Here is a 23,360-nt window from a genome sequence, read left to right on the forward strand (position 1 = left end):
CTTGACGCGGGTGTTTATCCCGTGGTTCGGTTAGCCACAAAGGCACATCTACATCCATGTTGTTGTAGCACTCACTAAGAGTATTGCTACTCGGCCACCAAGTCTCTTCCGTGAACACAATCACGGTCACCTTGACCCCGGGTTCCACTAAGGAGTTTGTCGTGGGATTTCTAGGGTACCCACAGCCGGGTGGCGGAACGCACCCGCCTATTCCCAGAGAGGGAGTGCTCGGGGAGGTACTAGGCGATTGGGCTGATCTAGCTCTGAGATAAGCACACAAGAACACACGATCTAGAGTGGTTCGGGTCGCCGGAGCGTAATACCCTACGTCCACTAGGAGAAGTTTTGATCTCTGTTGTGTATGAGTCTATCCTCTGCCGGGCCTTGGCTCTTACCAGCTTGCCTTTCCTTCTAGCGGGCGCCTCCTTTTATAGACCAAGGGGGCGGTTACATAGGACGTTGGGGCCCCGACAAGTGGGCCCAACGTGACTGCGCAGTATACTACGCAGAGTATTTAGATGGGTACAGTGGTTACGAATCTTTCCTCCGATACGCTCCCACGCCCTGCTAGCGCTACAGTGGTCTTCTCTTGTCCCGTCACCAAGGTATCCGTTGGGGGAGCGTAGCTTGCGGCGTAGCCTGTGGAGGCTATTATGTAGGCGTCATAATGGGTGAAGCCGAGCCGTCGTGTTCATCTGTTATGGCAGACTTGGCAGGCGCGGCGTGGGCGGCGCCAGCAGCTCCACTATCTTGGTAATACGCGATCAATAGTGTCCCCTGGTCAAAGTATTGCCTCGGCTTCTGCTACATCAAGGCGGACGTTCCCCTGTCGTAATGAATGCAGTGGTGGGTGAGGCTTAGTATGGAGACCAAGCGACCTTGTACATGTGTCCGTGCTTGTAGACACGTGTCGGCTCCGGACCACCCCCCAGCACGGCGTCGACTTCTTCCCTTAGCGAGGGGTCCGGTTACCATACTGGGGGTCCGGGACCCCATGAAGGGTCCGGGACTTCCGCGGGGGTCCGGACCCCTCGGGAGGTCCGGAGCCCCGGCTATTCGGGCTGCCCGCCTCTTCCGGGACACGCGTCATTCCGGATCTTTCCCAGTCGTGAGGCAGGTCCGGAACCGTTGCCGAGAGATCAGGACTCCGGACCACAGGGGTCCGGCTGTTTGGTCGTAGTCATGGATAACTACAAGGCCCTTGCCTAGATACAGCAAGAAGGGGTACCCCAGTCCTGGGGTACCGACAGTGGCCCCCGGGCCCACCTCGGGAGAGGTACGAACCCGCAGGTGGGGCCACTATCGTGATGTGTTTCTACGCAACTTGATTACGTTGGTGTGCTTATACAAAGAGCGGGTGCTCCGGACCCCTGAGGCCGGTGCTCCGGACCCCTGAGGCCGGTACACCGGTTGCCAGGTTCAGGCTCTAGAGTGCTCTCCACAGGGCGACGAAGGTGTAGGCTTAGGGTGCGGAACCAAGCTAAGCGGCTACACTGACCTCGGATCGCTCAGGGAGCAAGCTCCACTTCCCGGACCTGGCTCTAGGCGACCGTGGCGAGCGGTCTCCGCCGGAGCGGGCCACCGGAGTGGACTTGGGGCGACCGTGGCGAGCGGTCTCCGCCGGAGCGGGCCACCGGAGTGGACTTGGGGCGACCGTGGCGAGCGGTCTCCGCCGGAGCGGGCCACCGGAGTGGACTTGGAGCGACCGTGGCGAGCGGTCTCCGCCGGAGCGGGCCACCGGAGTGGACTTGGGGCGACCGTGGCGAGCGGTCTCCGCCGGAGCGGGCCACCGGAGTGGACTTGAGTCGTTGCTGACGATCCGATGAAATATACCATCGGATCTGAGTAGTAAGGTGCGAGAAACCAAGCCCTATACTAGAAGGGAGCTCGGGACCTTTAAAGACAGCAGTTTTCGGATACTAGAGTACTTGTAACAGGGTAGTGAAGTACGTAAACTTAGGGTACATTACCAGGCTAAGCTACGCGGAGCTTCTCTACCCCAGGATACGGGTACTACTTCTCCGGACCAGGTCCTTAGGGGTCCGAGCTGCCTTCCAGCTTGAAGGGGTGTCCCCACCTGGCCACAAGCCAGCAACTTATCTTGAATTGTTAGCAATAATAGGAAGATTCCGTTTTAGTGGAAAGAATAGCTAAACCAAGGCGAATAAATGCAATAGATGGTGGTGCCTAGATAAAACTAAGAAAGAAAATCTCCTTTATTATTGTGGTTATCACGGTATACATCAGAGGTCGGGATTACGAGGTCGGACCTCTACCGCTCCGGACCGTAGCTTGCCTGTTTGTGCGATAGGGCCAGAGGTCGGGTTTACAAGGTCGGACCTTGACCGCTCTGGACTCACACATAGGCGCCACGCTATTACAAAGGTGGAATTTTCTTTCCCTTAGGAGCAACCTACGGCTGCATGCTATACAGCGTGTTCTTCTCCGGTTGGAAGTGGCGCGGCCACTCCTAAATTCTTCATAGTCGTCGGAGGCGAAGGCGTTCTAGATGTGCCTGAACTGCATCATCCAGCATCACCTTGGGAGCCCGGGGGGCCACTCCTTGCCTAAGAGCTGTCATATGCTTAGGTAGCATGAGACAAATTCTTTGGCTTTGAATGGGAGAGGGAGAGGCCCCCTACCGCCGCCGTCGTCTGCCGATGGAAGTCAGACGCCCTTGCGCAGCAGAAGGACCGGTGCGAAGCGCGGAGAGGTGCGGTCGTTCGCCGGCTTGTCCTTGGTGCTAGCGCCAGGGGCCCCCGCGCCTGGCGGCGGGGCCTTGTCTGCAGCAGCACCAAGCTACGCTGAGGCGGATCTCCGGTGCTGGCGACGGCATGACGACACAGCCAACTTCCTCCGGGATGGCCGTCGGCTCCAGGCTCCATGTCGAGAGAAAGCCTCGAGCCGACGTCATGCCGCCGAAGAGGAAGCATGGCCGTTGCTTGAGAGAAAACCTTGAGCCGACACTGGGATGGCGCGGGGCGGCACGCACAGGCGTCGCCCCCGCGCACCACCGTGCCGGCTCTGAGGCGTCGCAGTGGCGACGCACAGCAGGGCTGCTGCCGTGCACCGTCGCACCGAGGGCGCTGGTACCACAGCGTAGTAACATGCGGCGTAGGTGCCACCATGCCTCTCTTCATCTTCTCGTTCGTCGTTGTAGAGGATGAACACGGCCCCAGAAGCCTGAAGATCCAGCCAGCGCCTGATCCTCCCCACGGACGACGCCAAATGTCGTGGGATTTCTAGGGTACCCACAGCCGGGTGGCGGAACGCACCCGCCTATTCCCAGAGAGGGAGTGCTCGGGGAGGTACTAGGCGATTGGGCTGATCTAGCTCTGAGATAAGCACACAAGAACACACGATCTAGAGTGGTTCGGGCCGCCGGAGCGTAATACCCTACGTCCACTAGGAGAAGTTTTGATCTCTGTTGTGTATGAGTCTATCCTCTGCCGGGCCTTAGCTCTTACCAGCTTGCCTTTTCTTCTAGCGGGCGCCTCCTTTTATAGACCTAGGGGGCGGTTACATAGGACGTTGGGGCCCCGACAAGTGGGCCCAACGTGACTGCGCAGTATACTACGCAGAGTATTTAGATGGGTACAGTGGTTACGAATCTTTCCTCCGATACGCTCCCATGCCCTGCTAGCGCTACAGTGGTCTTCTCTTGTCCCGTCACCAAGGTGTCCGTTGGGGGAGCGTAGCTTGCGGCGTAGCCTGTGGAGGCTATTATGTAGGCGTCATAATGGGTGAAGCCGAGCCGTCGTGTTCATCTGTTATGGCAGACTTGGCAGGCGCGGCGTGGGCGGCGCTAGCAGCTCCACTATCTTGGTAATACGCGATCAATAGTGTCCCCTGGTCAAAGTATCGCCTCGGCTTCTACTACATCAATGCGGACGTTCCCCTGTCGTAATGAATGAAGTGGTGGGTGAGGCTTAGTATGGAGACCAAGCGACCTTGTACATGTGTCCGTGCTTGTAGACACGTGTCGGCTCCGGACCACCCCCCAGCACGGCGTCGACTTCTTCCCTTAGCGAGGGGTCCGGTTACCATACTGGGGGTCCGGGACCTCATGAAGGGTCCGGGACTTCCGCGGGGGTCCGGACCCCTCGGGAGGTCCGGAGCCCCGGCTGTTCGGGCTACCCGCCTCTTCCGGGACACGCGTCGTTCCGGATATTTCCCAGTCGTGAGGCAGGTCCGGAACCGTTGCCGAGAGATCAGGACTCCGGACCACAGGGGTCCGGCTGTTTGGTCGTAGTCATGGATAACTATAAGGCCCTTGCCTAGATACAGCAAGAAGGGGTACCCCAGTCCTGGGGTACCGACAGAGCTTCTCCACAAAGGATGGGGGTCTCCACGTCCCCCGCACAAAGTGTCGTCGCCGCTCCACACCAAGTCGGAGGGTTAATGACGTTGCCGGCGAGATTCACAGCTCCGAGGGGCCGGCGCACCAAGATCTTCTTTTGCTTCACTAAGGAACCACAGCACAAAGGCTTAAGGCCTTGCAATCTCACTCACTAAGTGCTAATTTAGCACCCACACTTTACAAGGCCAGTGCTAAAGGCTAAGGATATGATCAATGGACTCTTGTATGGCTTGGAGATGATCTTGGGTGTGTGTGTGACTTCTAGCAACTCCAGCAAACTTCAAATGGCCGGGGGATGCCATATATATAGGCCTCCAAGTCGTGGAGTCGTTGCTCCAATGGTCAGCAGAAATCTGTGTACCATCGGATGAACCGATGCTTCTGCCAGGGATGGCGTCGGTTCATCCGGTCACACACAGCAACTGGATTAGCCGTTGGGCCTCCCTCTTCTGCTGACGTCAATGCACCGATGCTATACTCCGATGCCTCGCCGGTTCAACCGGTGCTGAAGACTTGGCTCCTGCGCGCTTGACATCGTCTCTGGAACATGGTATGTTGAATGCACCGATGCCTATCTTGAAGTTGTCGGTTCAACTGGTGCTTCATTTGATCTTCACATGATCTCCAGAGGCGCACAGACTTGTGCCAATAGCCAGGCCATCGCATCATCCGACAACCATCGGATGCACCGATGCTATATTCTTCCGGTGCTACTGATTTCAGTAGAACTCGTCCAATTCAACGTTTCTTTGAGTTCTTTCTTCGTGTTTTGTTCTGCATGGCTTTTTTACTTCATCCCTGGGATCTAGAAATGTTCACTTAACAATACCATTAGTCTCATTGATTGTGTTATCATTCGATCACCAAAATCACTCGAAATGGCATAAATGGTGCCATGTTCGTTACAGAAGGGCCTATCAAGGCTCGACGAATGCTACAGTCATGCCACTACTTAGCTAGCGACCAATGACGATTGATCTATAACATTTACTATTTATTTATTTGTAGCTTTATTAGGAAGAGAAGCATGCATCTTTCTAACCTTTCCAAACCGTAGTTAGAAGGTCGCAATTACTATGAAGCAGTTGATATACTCTACAATACCAGACAATTGCTGAAGCAAGTAGTACACATACATTATCAAGGCAATGATTGACTGGTTATAAAAGCAGCAAAGAAAGTAGTTCCAATGGTAGCAATAGCATGGAAAATTTAAGTACATGTGCTCTTTACTTAAGTAATTTGCTTCCGAATATGAATGGAAACAAAAATATCATTAATTTAAATTTTATAATTTATCTATTTGGAATATTTATTTCTTAATTTCCTCCAAATTCATGTAGAATAGTATAAATTTTATTATTTTATTTTCAAGTTAACATATACACTAATCATATTGAATGAACATTTTTATTACATGAACCATTAGATAATTATAAAAAATAATGCTATAAATATTTTTCTATTAGCTTGTTGATTCAACTCATACTTTTGAATGTAACTTAAATAAATTACTCTATATGGACATATGTGAACAGTCCATATAGAGTAAATTAATGTAAGTCACATACTTTTATTTAGTTATTTTTTAGAAATCAAATACAAATTAATTGCACATTTTAATTCTAGGTTTAACTATTTATAAATTATATTTGACATGAAATATTTAGTAAATTTCTAATTTATTTTAACTTCAAATTTTATTATTTCATTAGTTGTATTTAACATATACAATATTTTCCTTTCTAATTTGCTTCACCTCATGAATCTCCTACTAATATTTTTAATTTTAATTCTAAATTTATGTGTGCATTCGTAGTATTCAATATGGACTCTTCAGTCAAACAAATATTTTTTAAAAAATTAATTTTTAGTTTTGCTATTTACTAATTATATTTAACATGTACTCTATATGAAATGCTAACTTTTATTTTATTTTTTTATTCTGAATCATATTAGACTCTTTGGTTAAACTCTGATTTTCTCTGTTTCTTAAATTTTGAATTTAGCTAGTTAGTAATCATATTCGGCAAGCACTCTTTAATTGACTTTTAGTTATTATCATATTTGATATGAACTCTGTAAGTTAGTTTATACCGTTTGATTTTCATAAAATTTGATGTCGTGAGTACTTCTCTTTTAGATTATTGACGTGGTAATTTCTCAATCCTATCGGTAAGCATGGTGGCCTTTTAGTACTCACTTATATTGATATTGTTAGGCTAGTTTCAGTGCATAGTTTATGGTACAGTTATCAAGACTGAGAATGAGATTACTGTATCGGCTGAGTTTCCTAGTTTGAAACTCCTCACTCATCCCATAAAACTTTTTCCTCTTTTCTGATCGTGTCAGCAAAATTGATGAGATAGCATAAATTTTAATGCTATAAAATTATTCAGGAGATTTTTATTGAGACTAGTCTTATATGTAGGTCCCCCTCATCTATCATGGATGCTGCTGGCCTGCTGCCGCCTAGAGTCGTCGTGCTCTTCGAAAAGTTAAAACAGTTCAGGCTGAGATCGACCTCGGCTCGGGACGTTCGAGCTTCAGGTGGTAGGCTCGCTCGAGCCTCGAGCTCGGCTGCCAAAGGTTCACTCCTCCCTCTGCTTCCTAAACCTTTCCCTTCTCTCGGACTCTCTCTCCTCCTTGCTCTTTCTTCCCTGGCGGTGACGATTGGGCGAGCGGCGGCGCCATTTGTCACGTCGTCGCCCAGCCCTTTGCCAACGACGAGCATCCTCCAGGTATGCCCGCCCCCTCTCTTTCCTTCTGCTATGCGATACGCAGCACCTCAAACCCTAACAAAACTATTTGTATTCGGATCTGAATCCAGTTACAATATATTACCTACTAACTTTGATTTCGTTTCCACCCATGTCGTATGCTGGGTCCGCCCCTGCTCCACGCCAAGTCCCGCCCTGGATCTGAGAGTAGCCTCTGTCCTGTGCGGCTGTGCGGGGCTAAGTTTGATATGCAGCTTTTATGTGTCTTATTATACGGAATTGTTTTGGATGAAAATGGAAAAGCAAACCATTTCGAATGGCTTTTGTTTGAAAATTCCACTGTGGTCTGGCACACAGTGCACTGTGTTTAAGGGGTCGTTTGGGAGGGCATCTCTCAAAATAGCTTGACCGGTGAAGCCAAAGCTGGTGGAGTCAAAGAGAGTGGCTTCACCTGGCTTATAGTTCATTTTTACCTCGGCTTACAAAACATCTTCATGCTGCAGTATCTCGATTTGCGCAAAACAGGTGAAGCCGAAGCCGGTAAAAGCCTTTCCAAACGGGCTCCAAAGATGGTTCCTCTGCTTGATGTTTATTAGTCACTGATATATAAGTTGTGCCATTACAGTGTCGCAATTCTCGTTCTCCCTCTTTTTTTATGCTAGATTAAGTGCTGAAATCTGTTGTTTCTAAATAAAAAAAGTGCCAAATTATTTTAAGTTCTTTGCTCTGAAACAGTATCCTGTTTTCTCGGGAAAGCGTTGCAGTGCCTCTATGGCTCCATAGGTATCAAGTGTCAGTGTCCACTGTCCACCATTTCTCCTTTTTTTGTTTCAGCATCCCTGCTTCATGTATTAATTTGATCGAAAGTCTAGGACATGGATTAAACATGGTTTAGTGGTACTGGTCTAGTGGTCTACTTGGCAGGACCAGTCACGTTGGCGTTTGTGTGGCCCAGTGTGTGATCTTACTCAAACAAGCCATTTGGATGCCTGAACCATATTTCCAGTTTTTGATGATGTATGAGCAGAATAGGTTAGATGTTCATCATCTTGTGCTTCGATAGGCTATTGATTTTGTTACAGACGCTACCTAACAAAAGCTTGAGCTACTTGGAACAAATTTATTTCCATGCATATTTTGTAGATAATAGGATTTTTTTTAACAGCGGTGTAATGGAGAGCTTCAGGGCAAAAAAGAAGGCATTGCTAAGCAAGTTCATGCTTTATGAAATGTGCTTGTGTGTTATTTCCTTTACTGTTTATGTTATACTTCTCTCTCTCTTTGCGAATTATGCTAAATTTCCCCTGTTTACTCGGCACTTTGTCAACACTCAACACCAACAAAGAATTTATGCTTTGCACTAATATTCCTCTGAATATTTTAGATGGTTATGATGATGTTTTTGACATAGCAATGGATTTCTCATTTATCAAGTATAAATGCACAGAGCTTTCAGGAAGACAGTTAGATCCAATACTCGCCACTCTTTCTTGTTTTAGGTCAAATTATTTCTGAGGAAAAAAAAAATCTGAAGTTACCTTGGAAGGCCTATGCAGCCTTGACTGGTCAAATTGCATAGAACATTCTTGAGCTTAGTACCATTTCGACTAGCAGGTAGTATGTATTACTATAATGGATATGATGGAGCCTCTGAGTTACAGTATGGCAAATGCTTTCTTCATTAACTTCTAGGTTTGTACAAATTTGCATGTTACCTCATAGTTTCCCCCTATTATTTGGTATACTCAAGCTGTAGTATGAACCTGGTTTTGCTTCTGCAAGAATGGCTTGATGTTGTGCATATAGAAAGAATCAATCATTTCAGTGTAGTGTTTCTTGCTTATGTTGGATTTTTGTCAAAATATTCTTGCAATAGACATTTTCAGAATACCCAATGCTTTCCATGGGCATTGACCAAATGTAGTTCAGCACTGGTCAGACTCCTTGTAGGTTTATTTTACCAGCATTTACACTGTCCTAATGGAATGAATTCATCTCAGAAGGTGCACAGTCGTGTTGGCATTGTACTGGCCAGAGGAGATTAGGACTAAGCATGGGGGTTCCAAAACAGAGGTGGACATCTGAGGAAGAAGCTGCCCTTAGAGCTGGAATAGCGAGGCATGGAGTTGGAAAATGGCGCACAATATTGAAAGACCCAGAATTTAGTTCCACCTTGTGCTACCGCTCAAATGTTGACCTCAAGGTTCGAATTTTTCGCTGTATTCTTCTTACCTAAGCTTGTTTTAATGAACAGCATTCCAAATTCTTTATTTGTTGAAATTATGAGTTATTTATAAATTTCCACATGTTGTCTTCAGTCTCAGTTTGCATCCTTCAATTGTACTAATTACTGCTTAGGACAAATGGCGCAACATGAATGTAATTGTCGGTACATCGAGTTCTCGTGACAAGGGAAAGACTGCAGTGAAGAAAACACGAACGACTCCCAAGAATAATGAACACACCACAGCAATCATCACAGTTACTTCTGATATTGATGATGAGATTGTTGATGACAAGCCTTTAGCATCATTGCCTAGTGAAGCACAGAATGCATCGAATCCAAAGAAATCTCACTCGAGGTATATGTATAACCATAACGCACAAATCTAGCATTTATCTCTTTTTCGCTTCTGCTGTCAGTAGAAAAACTAGATACTTTGGATGCTCCATCTTAGTTATTAGCTTTCCTGCAGACTGGATAATATTATAATGGAGGCTATAAAGAGCTTAAATGAGCCTACAGGGTCTCACATAACTACTATTGCTAATTACATAGAGGTACGGGTGTCCTTCTTTTGTTTCTTTCCAGTACTAGATCTATATGTTCAATGTTATGCTTACAAATGAGCATTCCTAATGTTGTGTCTTCTGTAAGGATTATGTCTAGCACTGTTGCCTCGTGCTTCTTCATCCACAATTATATACTTTTATTATTAGCCTTTATTTTTGCTTCTCACATAACTAGTGTGGCCCTGGTGGACGCTTTCCATGGTACAAGTCTTCTTAGATTCAACGTTTATCTTTGATATAGTTACACAAATCAGATTAGGCAGATCTACCCATTTGCCACAACTTTTCTCAAATTGGCAGGCTACCTGATTAGGTGATGGTACCGTACGATTCATATTTGTTTGAAGTTCATTACGCCTGAAAATATAAGCAAAATTGCAAACACAGTTCCGTACCAGATTACCAGAAACTAAAACCGCACTACACCTAACCTGACTGTACTGTACCAAAAGAAATTAGTAGACCCAATAGTTAGGAAAATCTGTTTACATAAGGTTTCCTGTGTCTTTTTGTGCAAGAACTGCAACCAATTTTGTGCTCACCCTCTTACTGCTTTGTGAGAGGCAAGCTGTTGCGTTGTATCTTCTTCCCGTGTTCTGGTGTCATTTGTAATTATCATGTTTACACTTGATTTTTTTGCAAGTTTTTCTTAAAATGAGCCATGCTTGCTATTATGTGCCACATGTAGAATCAGTTTCTTATATGTTTACCCTGGTTTTGTGTAGGAGCAATATTGGCCGCCTAGTGATTTTGATCACTTACTATCTGCAAAACTGAAGGACTTGGCCACCAGTGGCAAATTGATAAAGGTATGTCTTTCAGGAAAGGGGAAAAAAACTAATTCCATAGTCCATAGGTGAAACTACTATGTGATACCAAGTGAAGGCCATTCAGTTAATTATGTGGTGTAATTACATATACCCTTTGTGCGAAGTCTTCATAATCCTATTTTTCATGCTATTGGAATAGTTGACATGCCATATTTGTGAAAACAGTATATGTGAAGGTTTCCCAAGATATCCATGACAGGGAATACTCCCTCCGTCCCGGAATATGTGCACGTTTAGGATTCAAATTTTTTCCCAAAATGATGGTCGCTATAGCTGGATGTATAGGTGCATAGCCTGACACAAAATCTGACAAAGGCACAATAGCATAACACTCTCACGCTTCCTGGCCACTCGTTTTTATTAAATGTGAAAACGGACGCTCTGTTCCCTCCGTTTCTAGATGGTTCCAGTACTGCCTCAACTGTACTGGATGATTGCTGTGAAAAAAACAAAGGCCGTGTTTGGTTGTAACAGTAAAAATTTCGTGAAAATGGAATCTTGTATGCATGGAGTACTAAATGTAGTCTATTTGCAAAACCTTTTTAGAGATGGATGCAACTTTGCGAGCCGAATCTAATGAGCCTAATTAATACATGATTAGATACAGTAATGTTACAGTGACCATGCTCTAATCATCGTCAAACCATACGGTCAAAGGCCTCATTAGGTACAATATTGCTACAGTACCATGGTTGTGGAGGTGCTTTTGTAATTAGACTTAATTTAATACCTCTAATTAGTGGTCAAAGTTGCAAAAAAGTTTCCATCAAAACTTTTTCACCCCTAACCAAACACAGCCAAACTGTATTGGATGACAGTCATAGGGGTATTTTAGTAAATTGCTACTCGTCATTGGTTTCCTTGCCTCTTTCTAGAAATGCAGATATTATGGGACGGAGGGAGTACGTGTTTGCATTTACATGCCATATTTACTAAAAGATGCGTGCAGTTGTTCAGGCATACACCGTCAATGTCTGTGATCTGTGAGTTTCAAAAACAATTTTGCATACTATTTATGTTCAATTTTATGTCAAATCCTTGTCAAACTGCATGCTTGCTAATTTTTCTTGTACTTTGCAAAATGCCATGTTTCTTTTGTGTTCATGACGCAACTTTGAATGCAATGTTCCTGCTTCGAGCTAATCAGAATGGGCTATTTGTTACACCATGAAAACAGGCTATCTAGGCAATAGTTACTACCCATGCTAAGAATCTAGAGCATTCCAGAATGTCAACCTTGGGATTATTACAGGTGAATCGGAAGTACAGGATAGCACCGAGCTCGCCTAATTCAGAGGGCCGAAGCCCCAAAATGCTTCTGTTGGAAGAAGTGCAAAGAGATCCCATCAAAATAGGGAGCAATGATAGTAAAACCCTTACGAGATCGCAAGTTGATGCTGAATTGGCATGTATGGCAACCATGACTGCTGAGGAAGCTTCAGCGGCTGCTGCTCGTGCAGTTGCTGAAGCAGAGGCTATCATGGCAGAAGCTGAAGCAGCAGCGAGAGAAGCAGAGGCTGCAGAAGCAGACGCCCAAGCTGCACAAGCCTTTGCTGAAGCAGCATTTTTGACATTGAAGAACAGAAACACTGCAAAATTGGTAATAGTTCTAGTCCACAGATCCCATTGTTATATGTCCTATTGTCCTTTCACATGTAGAACCAGGTTTCATAACCCGTTCTGCAACTGATTAATTACTTCTGGTTACTTAAAAAGAAAATCCTGAACAAGGTTATTAAAACGATAAAACGACGAAACGAATAGAGGGTAGATTTTAACGAAACAATGGACGTTTTATTGTTTAAACGGACGTTTTAACGTTTAAACGTCGATTTCACAAGAACGTTTTCTCGTGAAAACGTCGTTTTCACGACGTTTAAACGTCGTTTTAATAACCAGGATCCTGAAATCATCAAGTTCTCATAAATCTATTCCCATAATAGCAGTTGTAAATAGTAAAGGAACTTGCAACAAGATGTGAAAAATATTCATTCTAACTTATGTTTTTGCTGTTCTTGCACTAAATTATGCTTGGTACTTACAAGTTAAGACTAACATTTGGAAAACAAAGGGAAAAGGTTTTGTGCGGGGTAGAGCAAAAAGTGAAGTCTGCTCTACAGAGTTAAGATGTGAAATTTGTGTTAAGATGTCCAATTCCGAAACCCCTCATGAGATAAATATGACCAACCACCATTTCAACCACCATTTGTAATTGGCTATCCTAGTTGTGAAATTTGTGTGCTGCTGCTCCATTTGGAAGTTATCACAGTTCACCTATGTGTACATAAGCATAAAACTACAGTTTTTACATTTGTCAAAGGAACTTGCTTTGTTTTACTGTTTTTTTATGTCTACTAGTTTTGTGGGACAACTATTCCACTGCACAATGTCTCCATTCTCTGATACTGTGAACCATCTGCAAAAGATAATAATATTGAAAATCTTTTCAGTCAGAAAGTTTATTGCTTTTTTTATGTATATCCTCAATATATATGGCATGTAATTCTTGTTTGCAGTTTTGTGAGCCTTGTTTAAATTTAAGGATAAAATACACTGATCCCTTTGGAGAAAGCAAACCCTTTGCGTTTGCAGAGTATCAATCTTTAGCCTTTGTGAACTTCTCTTTTTTAATGTCCTACATTATTTTGAGCATGTGATTGATATTGGACAGCTATACTAACAGGAACAAAATGATAAGAACTGGGCCAAATATGCACTTTTACATAAATAAGTAAGAAAGTAAAACTACACAAATACGGAATTAAGGATGTTCCTCCAGTGTGATAGACCTGTTGATCTAACAAATAAGAAAGAAACCATTGCTGTGGTATGCTGCTCCATCAGATTCTGACTCTTTGGTGTTCACTCGCAGATGGCCCAAGCATGATGCTACTCAGGAGCTGTTCCGAACCAGCGCTGCCGAAGAGCCAGCTACACTACCTGTGTTCAATTGTACATGTTTACTGTTGTCACTGATGTTCGGTTAAAAGCAGCTGTCCCGGTGGTTGTATACTTGCATCACGTTTATGTTACTGGGAGAGCCATGTGAGCTCCAACCCATGGCCACCGGCAACAATACCAGCCTGCAACTGCAAGGCTGCAACACCATTTCAGAAAACCCAGTGGCATTCCCTGGCCCTCCACTGTCCTGAACACGCTAAACTCTTCACCAATGTCAAAATGTATTGCTGACGAATTGCAGGATCGCAGTGTGCGCCAACAGCCTCCGGATTGCTTTGCTGCAATGCTGCCTGCCAACAGCCGGACCGGGCGCTGAAAACGTTCGCGGTTCGCCCAGCGACGAGGATCCCTGCATCTCCTCCACCTAAAATTGACCTGATGTTCTTGGTTGATGCGGGGCCAAGTGGTGGATTCATACGGATACAGGCTGGGATGGGGATCACACGTCCCCATCCACCTTCCATGCTCCTTTCAGGTGGACGTTGCAGCAGTGGGGCACGCTTTCTCTGTGGTCTCGGGTAGCTTTGCGAGACTGCCTGCCCGGCATGTGATGGCTCCTCTTTCTGGTACCAAATGATCGGCGTGGAAAGGTAGTGGAGTTCCCGTTTCGTGCCGGCGTTATCTGGAACAGAATGTGTACGTTCCGGACGTCCAGGTGATCTCTCCCAAAATTTTTTTCAGATCGCTGCGTCCTCACCATGACCGCGACAGGACTACCCGTCGCCGTGCCCGTCGGCGCCGCGAGCGCATGGGAGCGCGCGAGCCGCCGCCCGCGTGGACCTAACGGCAAGTAACCGCGCCAGTGCTCGGCCTCGGGTGTTCCAAGGGGAACGCTGGTGGCTGCTGACCTGCTTGCCACTTCCTCGAGCGCCCCCGTGCACGGCGGCGGGGGAGCTCAGCAAGCCACGCAGCGCTGACCTCGAGCACATGCGCGCGCGCGCGGCGGCCGGCGAGGGGCAAGGGGCTCCGGCTCCGGCACGCACAAGCGAGCGCGTGGCGGCGGCCACGTACGCCGGCGTACGCTAGGGCTGCACGGTTCCCCCTTCCCCGTCCCAGTTCCATGTGGACGTGCTGCGCGGTACGATGCCAGCGCGCGCGCGCCTAAACATGTCGGGGTGGTGGACAAACATTTGCTTGCGCTGAGGGCCTTGATTTGTTCTTGGGAATGTTGCGGCCGAGGGAGAGTCATCGCCGATACTGCAATGGAAGCTACAGGTTTTGGTTCCTGTGCGTAGAATATGATCTGGAACGGCATCTCGAGGACATGCATCTGTATCTTTTTTCTTTGGCAACCAGGTCATCACACAATTTCATCGGCTCGCAAAAGAAATATCGTTGACAAGAGATAGCGTGTAATCGATGCGTTTCAACTTTAACCATCAATACTTAATTAACCATGCGTATTTACGTTCGTCACATACGTAATAATGTGGCTTCGCAACGTTAGAGCTTTGTTAGATTTTACATGTGCTAGTTGTTACCGGTCAAAGTACATTGATGTTTATGTTAATATCGCAGCAATATTCTGTTTGTGACGACGTAAGTGATTGTGAAAGGCTTGAGGTGGTGTCCACTTTGTGTTAATAGCCCACGGCGGACCGATAGACAAAAAAAAAAAATCAGTGTTTTGCAAAGGTTCCCACCCCTCCAGTGTTTTTGTTTCCTCCTCCAAGCACTCTTCCCCTGCCTCCTGCCCTCCTTTGACTTATTGCATCAATGATAAAAAAAAGTATGCCTTTTCTTCTTTGCGGTTATCAATGAGAAAATGGTAGTGCAATTACTTCAAATGTTATTGCTCCGAGCTGGTCTCCCTATTAAAATTAAAATTAAGAGTGTAGTTATTATTTTTTTTCATCATATAATTCTAACCATAATATTTTTGGTGAAATTCTAACCATAACTTAGTAGTGTAAAAAGTTGGAGTTTCCTTATTTGTTAGAGTTTAAGTGGTCTTTGCATACAACGGAACTCACGAGCGTGTGTGGTCATATATTAGAGGTTTGTTCTTTACGTATAGTAATGGAGTATGTTTGAAACAGAGGTAGTAATACTATGATTGAAGTCATCTTGTAAGGCAGCGTTTAGTTTCCAAAAAAGTTTGCGCAGTATCCATCACATCGAATTTTCGGACACATGCATAGAGCATTAAATGCAGTCGAAAAAATAACTAATTACACAGTCTAAATGATTCATACGAGATGAATCTAATGACGCTAATTATTTAATGATTGAATATTAATTGTCAAATAACAACAAAACATGCTACAGTACCCCCAAATTCAAACTTTTTCACCAACTAAACTTGCTGTACATGTAGGTTGTCATCCCTCCCCCCCCCCCCCCCACAAAGAGAACCAACTACGGGCACCACCCTATGCACTTTACCAAATTTAAAACAAACTGTTATTTCATCATTTTCTCCCTACACTACGAATTACGGGCAATTGGGAAATGGAAACATACCTGAAAGTAAGATTTTCTTTAAAAAAATAAAAATAAAAAAGTAAACTTTTCAGGAAAAAGGAGTTTCACACCATTGTGACTGCTTAGTATTTGCACGATCTACATAATTACCGAGGGTCCAAATGGTGTTTCTGTGAAAAGTCAAATGTGGCCAGCAGCTAGCAAGCTCCATGCTTGCATGTCACTACAGATATGTGCGTGTAGAAATTTTAACGGTCCCCTCTCATCGCGCGGCTACGTACGTGATCGATATGAAATATGATGGACCAGGTCGGATCTGCCGATACGTTTAATATAGTTCTTACATTTTTGCTTCAGCAGAATCTTTGTGGAGAAAAAACTCAAATTAGGCACCCGGCCGGTACCAGCCACATGGGCATAGTCAGTAGTAGCGATCAATTTGACAGTAGACAGTGGAGCAACGTCTAGATTAAAGAAAGCGAACGTAGTTAACATGCTGGAAGCAATTGATGTTAATACCCGTGGAAATGACATATTTGCCCCCCCTATAATCTGACACAAACAAAATGTTTAGTCCCTTACGCGAAAGTTTTTGACATATAGGCTCTTTTTGAAAATGGACCCCGAGGCTCGGCGTCGTAGTTCACCTGGAATATGCCGGACTTTAGAAAGGGACATGGCTCTGAGAATTAATTCCAGGTGTAATCTATTCTCGAAATAAAGATATTGTCCGATCAGAAACGGAATGGCTTAGTGGCTTATAACTATCAATACTGGCATTGTCCACACTACAATGCGCATATTTTTCAAGTATTTTCCCTCTGCTTGTAAATTAGCGACCTGCGAACACTTATAGTGCATGTTTATCTTAAGAACAAAAGTGGCTACCTAAAGTAATGTCGAGCGTCATTCAATTGATATGTGAAAGTAGAAAACACGTGCTTAATCCTACTTAGCCCTCTTTTTTTAATTTCGTACTCTCTTTTTTCCAAAGAAGAGTGAACATTTATACTAATTTTATACAGGTTCTGAAAGAGAGGGAGAATCAGGGGGCGAAAAAGGAGCAGCGGCTGCAGAATGGCAAATCCGGGACAAGAAGCGCTTTCCAGCTTGTTTGTCCACCCAGCAACCTTTGGAACCCTCCTGTTTTTTTTCTTAAGCATCCGACGGCGACGTGCCAAAGCCGGAGAGGGACACAGACGACGCGGTCGCTAATCCACGCGACCAACCAGGCAACCACGCAGTAAACCCGACCCCCACTGCCGAAGCGTGAACAGAAAGCTGCGACGGCGGCGAGGGCTACAGCGAATCTCTGCGCGCGCGGCCCCAGATTTCCAGAACTTTTAATGCCCCGCCTCAATTACTGCACCCTTGCTGCGTGCGCCCACAGTCCCACGCACGCCCTTGCACCCCCAAATCCCACGCATCCGTCGTGGCCCGTGGAGAAAATTTGTTTTACCCCCTTATATATCAGAGGATTTTCTGATTCTCTCTCTCGTATATATATATTTCTTTTTCATTTTCAATCGTAATAGTTAAAAAATTACTGCTGGCTGCGGCTGATGGCTGATACTAGTTTGTTGTGAAAAAAAATTACTGCTGATGCTGATTTGGTGTGAAAAAAATGTTATTAATTAGCTGTTGAAACAACCAGCAAACTACTCATGTTCGATGGCTAATTGCTAATCATCGCCGTCCTTTTGCACCGTTTGTCTCCCTTTGCCGCTTTATGGCTTGTCCCCCTTTGCCGCTTTATGGCAGGAGGAAGGAGCCGAGACTGCTGACCATCGATAGCTCTCAGCATCTCAGCTTTTGGGACGGACTGCGCTTGCTTTTCCTTCACCGCGGCTGGCTGGAGCTGGACCCACATGAAGAGCAGAGGGGACGAGCGAGGGTGAAGACAGAATAGAAACTGCCCAGCCTCGCCTCCTTCAAGGATCCGCCTGCTAGCCCACTGCTACTCCACTCTCCCCATCCCTACCCCCACCGCCTGCCTGCAGCCTGCAGGGCGCGCCTCCTCCTCCAACCTCCACCCCCCGCTGCTCGGCTCGGCGCGTGTGACCACCCCGGCATTAACTGCCCGCATTGGTGGTTTCCCGGGGTGGTTGGATTAGGTTGCTGGCCCTGCCCAAAAGCAGGGCTGCAACGCGCAGCTCTTTTGGTTTCGGAGAGAGGGCTGGGCCGGCTGGGAGGGGAGACGGGGACGGAGAGCGCGGCCATGGCCTGACTGCCTGAGCTCTTCCGGGGTTGGCGGTGGTTGCGCGTCAGCTTCCCTGTCTGTGGCGCTCCGCTTCGCTCCTGGGCACGCAGCTCGGCGCTCCGGGAGGAGGTGGGATGGCGTCCATGAAGCTCGGCGCCAAGCCCGACGCCTTCAAGAGGCAAGGCCAGGCATGGTAAGCTCCTGAGATTCTCCCCCTTCAGCGCTTTTCCTTACCATCCAATCCTCCCCAAGTTTCCTTGTGCTTGTGCGCGGCGGGCAATTGCTGGCCGCGGACGGGGCGGATAATTGAGTTGGCTCCTTAGCCTCGTTTCCTCCCTTCTTCTTCTGCTACCGGCCGATGCCTCCGAATTCGGGGGGTTCCGGGTGGGTTCCTGCTCAAATTGGTGCGAATTTCGTACGGTGCCGTCCGAAAATGCCACGAGTCAAACCGGTTTGGCCCGCCGTACCGCACGGCCGTCGCGCTTGCGGCGCGGCCGCGCGGCTCCTCCCGATGGATGGATTCATTTGCCGTGCGTTCCGAAACTACCTGATGGCTGATGCTACCTTCAGATTGCGAGGGCGGTCTCAGGCCTTGTGAGGCTGTTGCCTTCTGTTGTGTTCTTCTGTGTGAGTGTGACTGTGTCTGTGCATCCCGAGATGCCTCTAGTTCTCCGCATTTGATTTTTACAGTAAAAAATTACTGGGCTTTGCTTGTCTTGTTTCCTTTCTCTTGCTCGCCCAAGCATGCATGGAAGCAGAAGAAATCTGGGAGTAAGGACACAGTAGGTGCGTGCACCTCCTGTTTCTCTCCAAAAAAAAATCTGTGATCAAAGGAGTATCCTTTTTTTTTCGAGTAAAGGGTAAAGGACTATCCTTTTGTTCAAATTGGTTGTTTAAATTTGTCGTAGTAGAGTACAAGAGCTCTGCCAGTGGTCCTTTTTGGATACGGGGGCACTTGGATCCGAATTCCTGAGGTTCAGTTCAAAATTTGAACTGCAACCCAAACATTCCTACTTCCTACTGTAGGAAGTAGGAAGTAGATCACCCTCCCTGCCCAACCGGGCCCTCAAAGTGTCAGCAGGATCCAAAGTTTGGCTGCGCTCTGATTTGATTTGTGTGGTTCGCTTATAGGTCACTTGCTGATATTTCCAACTGCAAAATGTTGGGCTCGCAGAGCTGTTTTCATGGACTATGTGTTTTGTCATGGGTAGCGGTGATGTTATTCTTTACAAGCACAATAAAATGGGTTCATACATTTTGGTGGCTACACGCCCTGCCTTATTGCGCATACTAAATGCATTTAAGCATGGTGGGTGCAGTTAGTCACATGTTATATCGACAGAAATTCTAGTAATTAGAGTTGACTGCTTCTTTCAATAGTTTATGGGGTGGGCCTAATGGATCCACATCACATTAGTTGGCAGTGAGATGTTATTGTACCTAATAATGGAGACAGATGTAACCATCATGGGATTATTTAACTAGGAGCATATTTGGACTTTGTTTCGTGGAGCAGGTCTAAATCTCAAATCCATCAATCTCCTGTCTGATTGCTTGCAACTATATCGATGTACCTGCACTTAGAAGGATCACAGCGATTTTGTATTTGTGGATAATATACATTTACAGAATTTATGCCTTGTATCTTAATTTGTTGGCTAGTATATTATTTTTTTGGTTCAGAAAGATGTTCCAAATATACCTCTATCTGTTTACGCTTGACTCTGCAATAGGTATGACATTATCCCCTAGAGTTCTTTGTAGGAAAGATGCGTGTATGATTTGAATTTGACATTATCCATTTGGTGGTGTGCACATCATTGTTTTTTGTGACCTCAAAAGCCTCGTCAAAGATATCGTTCAGCTCTTTTCACTCGAACTAGAATTATATGCTTTAAATTTTTTCTGAAGTCTGATTGTTCTTCTGCTTGTGAACCTCTAGGTTCTGCACAACAGGACTTCCTAGCGATGTTACTGTTGAGGTTGGGGATATGTCCTTTCACCTTCACAAGGTATTGTGCTTTTCCATGGATCTCTATAACCCATTAAGTATGACCATCCTATTACTGAATCCTAGAATTGAAATTACTTAGAACTTTATTTGTTTCAGTTGATACCTATGAAAAACTGTACACGGAGGAATACTAAAACTTGCTAACTTGTTGAATCCTGTTTGAACAATAAATGGTTCCTTGATTTGAATGAAACTCTCATCATACTATGTTTGACTGCTGTGTTTTCTGGGTAAATTAGCTTCTAGTGGCATTTAAGAAAGAATGCGAAAATGGTTATAAGCTTTATTCTATCTGTCCTATACTCCTATACTCTTCTTTTCCCCCTGAACTTGCTTAGTTCATATGCCTTGACTGGACTTCTCTACATGTTGATTGTATTCTTCCTAATGATATCTATCTAATTGCAGTTCCCTTTGCTTTCAAAAAGTGCCTTTCTCGCACGATTGATAGAAGAGAATGCAGACCAAGAAGAGTGTGTCATAAAACTAAATGACATTCCTGGGGGTGCCAAGTCATTTGAGCTAGTCGCAAGGTTCTGCTATGGTGTGAAAATAGAGCTTTCTCCTGCAAATGTTGTGTACCTACGATGTGCATCTGAGCATCTAAAAATGACTGAAGTAGCTGAGGACAACTTGATTGCACAGTCAGAAATGTTCCTCAACCAAGTGGTTCTTCGCAACTGGAAAGATTCCTTGACAGCATTGGATACATGCGATGACCTACTCCCTCATGCTGAAGACCTTCAGATTGTGAAGAGATGCATCGAGTCGTTAGCATCCAAAGCTACTACTGATCCAAACCTCTTTGGATGGCCGATAAGGGAACATGGCATCATGCAAAGCCCTGGTGGCAGTGTATTATGGAATGGGATCAGTACAGGTGCAAGGCCCAGAAACTTCAATGCAGACTGGTGGTATGCTGATGCTTCATCATTGAGCTTCCCCATGTACAAGAGATTAATTTCCACCATGGAGTCCCGAGGCATCCGACCTGAGATAATTGCTGGTTCTTTGACGTACTACGCCAAGAAGTATCTCCCAGGAATCAATAGGCGTCATAGCATGGGCGCGGTGCCTCTTACTGCTGCTCTATCTGAGGTTGAACAGAAAAACTTGCTTGAGGAAATTGATAGGCTATTGCCCGTTCAAAAGGGTATAGCATCAACCAATGTTCTTCTTGGGCTCCTTCGCACAGCCATGATTCTGAAAGCCAGCCCCACGTGCATCTCCAACTTAGAGAAACGAATTGGCATGCAACTGGACCAGGCCACTCTGGAGGATCTACTGCTGCCAAATTTCTCCTACACAATGGAAACTCTGTACAATGTTGAGTGTGTTCACAGGATTCTTGATCATTTCTTGGCAATGGACCAGGCTAATGGTGGCGAGTCCCCATGCTTGGATGATGTGATGGCATCCCCATCCTTGACACCAATCACAAGTGTTGCCAAGCTAATTGACGGCTATCTTGCAGAAATTGCACCAGATATCAATTTGAAGCTTCCTAAATTCCAGGCTTTGGCGTCTGCTGTCCCTGAGTATGCTCGGCCATTGGATGATGGGCTTTATCGTGCCATTGATATATACTTGAAGGTACGTTCTATAGGCTATTGTATTTCACAAACTGTAGTTGGACTGCTGTATTCTTCATTTGCCTCGTCATGAAATGAACATCGGATCAGACAGAATACTACTGAAATGTCTGCATGACTTGTCTAGTAGAACAGTATATCTTTGCATGCTTGGAAGTGTTAAATGTTATATTTTTCCTTTACACAGGCACACTCCTGGCTATCAGAAGCTGAAAGGGAGCAGCTTTGCCGGTTGTTGGACTGCCAGAAGCTCTCCCTGGAAGCATGTACCCACGCGGCCCAGAACGAGAGGCTGCCGCTGCGAGTGGTGGTGCAAGTCCTCTTCTTCGAGCAGCTCCAGCTACGAACCTCGATCGCAGGGTGCCTGCTGGTCTCCGACAACCTTGAGGGGTCCAGGCCCCTGAGGAGCGGCGTTGCAACATCCGGCGAGGCCGGGGGCTGGGCCACGGCAGTCCGGGAGAACCAGGTTTTGAAGGTGGGTATGGACAACATGCGGATGCGACTGGCTGAGCTGGAGAAGGAGTGTTCGAGCATGCGGCAGGAGATCGAGAAGCTGGGTGGGCGCAGCAGCAAGGGTGGTGGCGGCGGGTGGGCCTCCCGAGTCGTGCCCCGGCGGCTCGGCCTGAAGGTGAGGTCGCAGATGTGCAGCGCGCAGGAGGGCTCTGTCAGCGAGCGGCAGCGGAGCATGAGCGCCAAGCTCGACAAGCTGCAGGCCAAGGTGACGAAGCATAAGAAGCAGCTGGCTGCGGATGCCTGAAGTGAAGTCCTGGAGGCCCCGGCTTCACAGCCTGACCTTGTAATTTAGCCTTCTGTTAATCTCTTTTGCATCTTTTGTTGCCTTTAGCTGCTAGGCTAAACGTCTGAAGTGCAGTGGTTAAGTCCGTGGGTGAGAATCCGAAGTGCTCCCGTGTTTTGACTGAAGTAGCAGCTGTGATCAGTAGCTGTAACTGTAAGGACTTCGTCTGCTTACTTGGCAAACGTGATCTGTGCATTTCAGTTGTTACTGCTATATGTTTATGCGCAGAGCATTGGCCACTTTGAATTGTTTGCCTTTGCCTGTATTTTGATCTGCCAGCTTCAAATGGCTGGACAGTTCGATTATTCTGCATAATGTTCAGACACAGAAGTCCACTGTTCTTATCATGACTGATTGGCTAGTACGAGGTGTGAACTGGAGAAAGAGGGAGCTAACGACACTGCAATCCGGCTGCTTGCTTTGACTTGCGAAGCCGGTGTCTGTCTCTCTGATCTGAGTTCATGTGCAAATGGGCATGGAATCTAGAAGTCTTCGGTTTAACTGAGAGACATCAATCTGCTGAGAAAGAATCTTTGACCTGCTAACTGCTAAGCATTTCGTTGCTTCAAGCAATCATTCTGGACAGACCAAATGGGCTGTATTGAATACCAAAAAACGGGGGGTTCTATTGGAGCTGGCAGTGAATCAAATGCTACTAGTTTCTTCTTTT

At 46.2% G+C, this 23,360-nt stretch overlaps 2 protein-coding genes across 4 annotated transcripts; both read left to right on the forward strand.

The window, feature by feature from the left end:
* The first annotated feature begins 6,822 nt into the window (after window positions 1-6,822).
* Window positions 6,823-13,876, forward strand: LOC120650263 (single myb histone 6-like). Of its 3 annotated transcripts, none has more exons than XM_039927305.1 (7): window positions 6,823-7,101; window positions 9,084-9,283; window positions 9,439-9,662; window positions 9,777-9,861; window positions 10,599-10,682; window positions 11,956-12,303; window positions 13,576-13,876. In XM_039927305.1, the coding sequence occupies exons 2-7, from the start codon at window positions 9,134-9,136 to the stop codon at window positions 13,588-13,590; spliced, it is 906 nt and encodes a 301-aa protein (XP_039783239.1). In that variant the 5' UTR covers window positions 6,823-7,101; window positions 9,084-9,133; the 3' UTR covers window positions 13,591-13,876. The 3 variants fall into 3 exon arrangements, with proteins under 3 accessions (XP_039783239.1, XP_039783238.1, XP_039783240.1); XM_039927304.1 differs by having other exon boundaries at window positions 6,840-7,101; window positions 9,081-9,283; window positions 13,576-13,858; XM_039927306.1 differs by lacking the exon at window positions 6,823-7,101 and having other exon boundaries at window positions 9,136-9,283; window positions 9,399-9,662; window positions 13,576-13,852.
* Window positions 13,877-17,882: 4,006 nt separating this feature from the next.
* LOC120650265 (BTB/POZ domain-containing protein At1g30440-like) lies at window positions 17,883-23,020 on the forward strand. Its single transcript, XM_039927307.1, has 4 exons — window positions 17,883-18,481; window positions 20,231-20,300; window positions 20,711-21,895; window positions 22,082-23,020. Exons 1-4 carry the CDS (start codon window positions 18,423-18,425, stop codon window positions 22,649-22,651), a joined length of 1,884 nt encoding a protein of 627 aa, XP_039783241.1. The 5' UTR covers window positions 17,883-18,422; the 3' UTR covers window positions 22,652-23,020.
* The last annotated feature ends 340 nt before the right edge of the window (window positions 23,021-23,360 follow it).

This window comes from Panicum virgatum, chromosome 9K, assembly GCF_016808335.1.
Source record: "Panicum virgatum strain AP13 chromosome 9K, P.virgatum_v5, whole genome shotgun sequence".
Classification (NCBI taxonomy): Eukaryota; Viridiplantae; Streptophyta; class Magnoliopsida; order Poales; family Poaceae; genus Panicum; species Panicum virgatum.

Bases quoted from the DNA above. Each gene is read 5' to 3' on its own strand.
- LOC120650263 (XM_039927305.1), top strand. From the start codon at position 9,134: ATGGGGGTTCCAAAACAGAGGTGGACATCTGAGGAAGAAGCTGCCCTT. The intron at 9,284-9,438 runs GTTCGAATTTTT...ATTACTGCTTAG, and splicing joins GCTCAAATGTTGACCTCAAG to GACAAATGGCGCAACATGAA. The intron at 9,663-9,776 runs GTATATGTATAA...GCTTTCCTGCAG, and splicing joins CCAAAGAAATCTCACTCGAG to ACTGGATAATATTATAATGG.
- LOC120650265 (XM_039927307.1), top strand. From the start codon at position 18,423: ATGGCGTCCATGAAGCTCGGCGCCAAGCCCGACGCCTTCAAGAGGCAA. The intron at 20,301-20,710 runs GTATTGTGCTTT...ATCTAATTGCAG, and splicing joins TGTCCTTTCACCTTCACAAG to TTCCCTTTGCTTTCAAAAAG. The intron at 21,896-22,081 runs GTACGTTCTATA...TCCTTTACACAG, and splicing joins CCATTGATATATACTTGAAG to GCACACTCCTGGCTATCAGA.